Source organism: Nematolebias whitei, chromosome 7 (assembly GCF_014905685.2).
Source record: "Nematolebias whitei isolate Nwh7 chromosome 7, NemWhi1, whole genome shotgun sequence".
In the NCBI taxonomy this organism is placed as follows: domain Eukaryota; kingdom Metazoa; phylum Chordata; class Actinopteri; order Cyprinodontiformes; family Rivulidae; genus Nematolebias; species Nematolebias whitei.
Window position 1 is genome coordinate 46,168,589 of NC_056504.1, and position 7,722 is coordinate 46,176,310.

The 7,722-nt window shown below is 40.1% G+C and overlaps 1 protein-coding gene across 1 annotated transcript in view; it reads right to left on the reverse strand.

The window, feature by feature from the left end:
* chd5 (chromodomain helicase DNA binding protein 5) overlaps positions 1-7,722 on the reverse strand; it is a 69,964-nt gene extending 62,242 nt beyond the window's left edge. The window contains exon 1 of the mRNA XM_037678967.1: positions 7,583-7,722. Coding sequence (XP_037534895.1) covers positions 7,583-7,649 — 67 coding nt within the window. The 5' untranslated portion in view covers positions 7,650-7,722. The remainder of the gene's footprint in view (positions 1-7,582) is intronic.

Below are 7,722 nucleotides of genomic sequence, written 5' to 3' on the forward strand. Positions count from 1 at the left end.
ATGGATGGATGGATGGATGGATGGATGGATGGATGGATGGATGCATGGATGGATGGATGGATGGATGGATGGATGGATGGATGGATGGATGGATGGATGGATGGATGGATGGATGGATGGATGTTTGTGTTCATGGTTTCCACATATTTTTACAACATTTTTAGTCAAATGCAAAGTTTAAATAAGCTAAAGCTCATCGTATCTCAGCAGTAATTATTTACATGTTGAACGATAAGTTCATTGTGAAAACACATTACAGTACAAAGTCTGTTAGGCTGTTTTGAATATAAATGTGATAAATCAATATCAGTCCAGCAGGGGAACATGGCTAAATGGACCTCCTAATCGCACATCACTGACTATGGATCAGCTTTAATCATCAAAACACAAATAAACAGAGTGCCTGCCTGCCGCTAAATGGTGACTCCCTGGAGGACCACTGAGGTACACAGATATTTTCTTGCTGGGACTGAAGCAACCAGCTGTGGTTTGTCAGCTGTACAGTCTTCCAGCTGCTGCGAACAACATGCTGACTGCTGAGTGCAGCAGACTCCTCTGGTGCCAGAAGAGTAAGTGCGGGAGACAGACATCCCCAAATAACACATCACCTTAAAAAGACAGATTCATATGGGAAGCAACTGTTAGCTGATCAGATCTCTTCCTCATACTCTGCTTCTCTGACTGTATTTATGTCGTTTTCTGTCTGTATGTTTCCCCCTTTTCCTGCCTCTCGCTGACAGACTGAAGGGCATCAAATATGCAGCACATGTATCTGAGTCAATCAGCCGACAGCAGCCCTGCAGTCTACCTCTCCCCTTGGTAGCTGGAGCGAGACACCGGGGAGGAGGGATTCCTGTGTAGTAGACACACAAACCTCATCAGCCACTTATCCGCCGCTTAGCAAAGCTAGCAGGAGATGGTCCATGTGTGCAGGGCTTTGATTTTAAAGCTTTAATCAGCGGCAGTGTCAGGATCTTTGTGTTACCTCTGGCTATTGGAATAAATGACCACATCTGCAGCGCTAACTAGGACTGACGTGTGCGTTAATGGGGCTAATATTTTCAAAATAAAAGGGTTCCCAGGCAACATTTATTCTGGTAATATAAGGAACATATCGGGTGGCACGGTGGCGTGAATGGTAGAGCTGTTGCCTCTCAGTCACCAGTTCAAATCCCAGTCTAGGGACCTTTCTGGGTGGAGTTTGCATGTTCTCTCTGTGCATGCGTGGGTTTTCTCCAGGTACTCCAGTTTCCTCCCACAGACCAAAAACATGCATGTTAGGCTAACTGGTAACTCTAAATTGTCCCTACGTGTGAGTGAGAAAGTGAATGGTTGTTTGTCTCTATGTGTCCATGTGATGGACTGGAGACCTGTCCAGGGTGTCCCCCGCCTCTCGCACAGTGACTCCTGGACATGGGCACCAGTGACCCCCACGACCCATAAAGGAAGAAGCGTGTACAGTAAAAGAAAATGGATGGATATCTGGTGTATTTCACTTATCACCCACTGCAAAAAATGGCTGTAATTTGTTTAATTATAAAGATATGGAGCTAAATTTTGGCTTGCTGGCAGCTGAGGGCGATGCTCTAACTGATTACTTAAGATCTGTGTTTAAAACATTGACATTAACTATTAGAATCAACTTTGCTTGTTGGAAGAAAAAAAATGAACCACTGAGTGGGTTTTAATGAAACTTTTGTAAAGTATTTGTTAAGTGGACAACAAAAACGAATTTATTATTGGAGTCAACCCAATTCAAGACAGTGCTAATGCTAATAATAAAAATGCATATAGAAAATAGCCTGTACAGAAAATGACTATACCTCAGTGAATTTTACAGATGTCAAGCACTGGTAGTAGATAAGGCTCATTCAAAACACATAACGGGTCATGGAAGAAAAAAGGAAGATATTGCAATATCGTATGACACTGCATATATTTTTCAAGGTCAGACCAAAATGTCTGTAACTCTGTCATTTCCCAACATAGATCTTAGTCTAAAACACCAACATGAAAGGAAGCAGGCGATATGCACTCCTTCAAGGATTGCCAGGTCTTTGTTGTTCCCATTCAAAGTGAACCTGGAGTGTATATTTAGTATCTCCTTCATGTCTTTAGATGTGTGGATCCTGCCTGCCAGACAGGACATGACAGCAGCACATGCAGCACGCCTCACATCTCTCCCTCTCATGCACAGATGATGACATGATTCAGAGGCGGTAAGGCAAGGCGTTTCATTGCACCGAGCACGCACAGTTCACCAATCTGCAGCCTCTTTCTTTCAATGACAGAACCATGAATGACAGGCTGACCACCCATCACTGATGTGAAACACCGCGTGATGCCAGCGTTAGTGTTTCCGTGTCTGATCGTGGTTACAATCACTCAAACTAGACAGTGGTGGCAGTTTTACTAAGAGCCCACACGACAAAGTTCTTTGGAGCCAGAATGGAAGGGTGAGTTTTAATCACTGTGATTAATTCTTTGTTTTTTTTTTAAGTGCTGACTGAAACTTCATAACTATGTTCAAGTTTTGTTAGAAAAATCATCTTATATGTTTATTATTCTCATGTTCTTGGTTGACCCAAGATTTTTGTTCAATAAAGTACAAGTGTTGATTTACTGTTCTATTTTTTTTATGTCCCTTTAAAAGAATATATCCAAGAAAATCTTAAATAAACCATTTTTTATAAAGACTTAAAGGTCTGTCGTTCCTTGAAAGAATCCATTTCACCCACTTTTTATGTTTAAAACCAGTGGTGCTCAACCGTGGTCCTTGAGGAACACCGTCCTGCATGTTTTGCTTCTCTGCTTTGACACATCCGATGTGAATGGACGGGTGATTAACAGATTTCTGCAAAACTTGAGGAAGTAATTAAATCACTGAATCAGGCGTGTTGGAGCAGGAAACAACTGAAACATGCAGGATGGTGTTCCTCAGGGACCAGGGTTGGGATCCGCTGAGGTAAACAAACACGTGTGGCAGTTGACATCCGATTATACATTTTTCTAACAAATTTTGAACTTAAGGACGCATAAATCACTGATATGATAAAAACATTGTACAGATTTAGTGTACTGGGAGGGGTCTAGTTTATCTGAATATCTTAAAAAAGACATTAAGCTAAGATGAGCAAGTATGTTAGCATTTTAATTTTGTAAGGGGTACTAAATGAAACCATACATTTATTAGTCTCAGAGTTGTAAAAATGTAACAAACTCATAACTTTTAATAAAAGCATCTTTTTTTATCAGTTGATGTTATGAACAACAATAATTCCAGGGTGAAAATATGCAACTAAATCTCTTTTAGTCTGATCTATTCCTATAGGTAATGATCTGTAAAACTCGTACGGGAAGCTGTGAGGGTAAAAAATGTTTCACTTAGTGAGTGGACCCGGCCATGCCAGGTGTTGGACGGAGAGGCGGTTGTTCAGTCGTTTCCCCAGGGGAAGTCTGGCACCAGTTAGGATCAGGAGGATGACCAGAGCTTCACTTGCCAACCTGGCTCTCGGTAAAATGTGAATGGACGACACGGACACACTCCTGACCTTCATGCACGAGCTTGGCCAGCAGGCCGACCCCCTCAAATGAGATCCACGAGCAGCTCCCTCCCAGGAGAGGAGGCTGGACTGAAAGCACATTCATTCTTTCTCTGTTGGCTGATGTGTAAAAATATCCACATAATGGTGCACACCAAAATAATAATAATAAGTTGGATTAAAAACATTTCCTTTCTGCATGCACCAGGAGCTGCTTCAAATACCTCCTGATGAGATGCTCATAAAAAATTTATTGAAGTATGAAGTCATTGATGGAAGCGTAAAGCCTAAATCAGATTTATTGTAAATCAATGAGTCCAGTTCAAGGAAAAACAAAAGACTTGAAATCCTGTATACTGCTAATCTGCAAATATACATACACATAATTATTTTTACTTCGGCTATGTGCACGTACAGCAAGGAAAATTGTGTCAACTATCACAGTAAGGGATCCAAAAATAGAGCCTCGTCCAACTGAGAATTGCATTTGCAAGCACACAAAGGCCCATGATAATCTTTTAATTTTAGGAAAGAGCTAAGCAATTAAAACAGAAAACACAACAAAACAGTCTGTGGCCGTGTAAGCTTCTTGGTAACACAAAGGGGCTTAGGCCAATCCTTGTGCTGTGACAAATAAAAGCTTTGATACGATGGTGTTTATAGGTCTGAAGTCCCCCAAAAGATGGACGTCAGTGATGTTCCACAAGGAGCTGCTCTGACATCATCTGTCATTTTACGTCTTTTAACAGAAACTAACTGTCTGAAATCTGGCTGCACAAAAAGATTTTTAAACATATATTTTTTTTACAGATTTATACAGATAATATTGTTAATATTATGATGGGGAAACAAAGATTTACTCTAACAATGAAGCTGAAGAGAGTCAACAAAAACTAATAATTCTCACGTATTTCCTTTAATTTTGTGTACGTTCAGGGGATTATATGTTTTACAGCAAAAACATACCGTATTTTTCGGACTTTAAGGCGCACTTAAAATCTTTTAACTTTCTCAAAAATCGACAGTGAGACTTATAATCCAGTGCGCCTTATGTATTAATTCTGGTTGGGCTTACTGACCTCGAACCGATTACATGTGGTGCACAGCACTCAAAAATCTGTCAGAATGAACTTGTTTCACTTAATGCGCCTTATAGTCTGAAAAATAAGTGTTTTTTTTAATAACTGCATATTTTTAGTGCATTTTTCTATCAAATATCAGGTTGTTTGTGCACGCAGGTATTCCTGGCAGTCACAGGTAATTCTTAAAATCCCCTCCATTTCTCCCTTTACTGACATTTATAAGATTTTACGAGCCTCAAGGAAACAAACGCTCGTCTATGTCTGTTGACAGTGAAATCTTTGGTGGTTTGATTATAATAGAACGCTTTTAAGAAGAGAAAATGACATCTGGATGAGCAAAGCAAAAAAAAAAAAAAATCTAAGAATTGAAAGAAAATTGTCTTGCACGCAGCGCATGGTAAAATAAATAATAATAATTTTAAATCTGCCGAAAAATAATATTTCAATTTTAATCAAGTATTTTAGCGAGTGTATGTAACTGACAAAATGGTCAAGTCTGAATATTTAATATTCATTTTCAGTAACAAGCTGCCCGATTTGTTTTGACTCAAATTTAACTGAAGTTCTGCAACAGCAACATTTACACCAACAATTTATCTTATAAAAGCAGTGGTTCCCAACTCTGATCCTTGAGGAACACCATGCATGTTTTACTTGTTTCTCTGCTTTGACACAACTGATTTGAACGAATGAGTGATTAACAGACTTCTGCAGAACTTGAAGTCGTTAAATCACTGAATCAGGCGTGTTGGAGCAAGGAAACAACTGAAACATGCAGGATGGTGTTCCTCAAGGACCAGTGTTGGGAACCATGGTGATCTATATATAATATATAGTTATTATTTTTATTAGGCATCACTCAGCTCTGCTCATTAAATTCAAACCAGTTTTTAAATCTATGGCAATTTAATTAAATTACAGTATAACTTATTTTCGTAAATATCCAAATACGCTTCTGACATATAAAGGCAGTATTTATTGTGATTCAATATAACATTAAAACACATTAAATTTGTATTTGAAAAAGCATTAGTTCATTTACAAGTTTATGAAGACACGCAGAGCATTCAGTGATTTCTTCATATTTCTGCCAAAATAATCATGTAACTGTAAACTGATGAGGGTATTAAAGTTTCTATAAAATAAATAAATAAATAAATAAATAAAAGCCTGATTGATCTGTGAACAAAGAAAAACTGAGTCATTGCAAAGCTAGCTAGATAGCTACATAAGCGTTGCACATTAGTTGTAAATGAAATGGACTTAAAAAACTTTTTTGACAGTTTCAAACTTCAGCATAACTTTTACTAAATTATCTGTATTTTAAACTCATAACAACCGAAACTTATCGTTCACTGTTGGGACACTGCAGATGGCAGCGCTGAGTGATACCTAATAGAAACATAGTAAATTTATCTAATTTATTTATTAAAAAAAAAAACATTATGCAAAAACAGTTAAAAATCTGAACTATTTTTGAGATGTTACGTTTAAATGTATTTGATTTAACTCTTTATAATGTTTAAATAGTTCAAAATATATTACAAATAAATTGACAAAACTAGAAAAAATATTGGAAATTATTTAAATTTGGACTAGTAAAACAATAAAACATGCTCATCCATGTTCAAAGTGACAGCAGGTGCTCACCCATAATGCAAGAAAATGTGACAAACGAGGTCTTGCACATTTCATTTCTGCCTCATTTATCATCACCAGCAGCTTTATGGTGCTGGACTTTATTCTGTAGCTGAAGATGTTTTCATTTCCATCCAAGGAGCTTTCTCAAATCAGAACAGGTGAATTAGAGCTCCGTTTATCCAGCTGTGCTCAGATGAATCTCACTCCCATCCCACTGGGTGGTCATTACAGTGTTAGCCCGGCTCACAGACAGAAGTTTACATCTAACACCTGAAAATGTATATCACAGGAGAAATGACCCTAATGTTCAAATAAAAGTTTTAGGTCTCTTTCATAAAACAGTACAATAAAAAAAACCGCACAGATGCAGCCAGACACGTCCCACACAGATGTGGGCTTTTAAAATTGAAGCAACCATCGCAGAACAAAGAGGCACGGAGCAGAACTCAGCTGGGTTGATGTGAAGCACAACACATTAAATGTGTTATGGACATCTGCCTCATATCGTTTTTTTATAACATGGTGAGTTAGCTTAGCGGTCGTATGATTTTCAAACTAAATATGAAGTGCGTCATCATCTATCTTCCCTCTGCAATTACTATTTTTGTTGTGGTCGCACAGACCTGGTGGCATCGCTTCATCGTGCTAGCTGCAAAGCTGGCTCGACTTTTCACGACAAGCGTTTTGGCTCTGTTACTACACTAACGTGCATCAGCGGTGGGTTGGCTTCAACCCTCCTCACCACCGTGGTCCATGCAGAAACCACAACCTTTAGAAAGGAGTTTACAACAAAGTTTTTAAAAAGGGGAGATATAGTCTGCAGACTATATTTTGAACATGTTCAAACAAAATAAGCACATTATTTGCTAAATTGCAACTCTTTGTTTCATCTCAAGGAAACTGGTCGGAGGTGATTTATGCGCCGAAGCTCCAGAAGCTGCTGGGACTGTCAGCAGATCATCCCGCACGTGCTTCATCTCTGCGGCCACGCAGAGCCGCGACCCATGAAGTTGGAGCGTCTTCCTGCATCATCAGAGAAGAGGCTGGACGCGTGCTCGTGGAGCGCCGTGCGCAGAGACCACCATGTCCCTGAAGCCGGCTGAGAGTGAGGCCAACCCGAGGCAAAGCCGAACCACCTTCAGGACACCATCCTACAAGGGAGGGGGGGAAGGAATGACTCTGCTTATTGCTCCCCACTCCTCCTCCTCCTCCTCCTCCTCCTCCTCCAGGTCTCAGGACGCAGGACAAGCCCTTTCCCGCATCAAGGCGGCGCAGCAGCTAAATAATCTGAAGGACGCCCCCCCGTCACCCCCTCACCTGGCATATCGTCTTCAAAATCCATGTCGTCCAGTCCCTCGTCTCCATTACTCAGCGAGCCCGGCATCTTTATCTCATAGCCCCCCGAAGCCCCTTTCAGGCTGGGAACACCGAGTTAACCCTGCGCGCGCCGCGCGGCT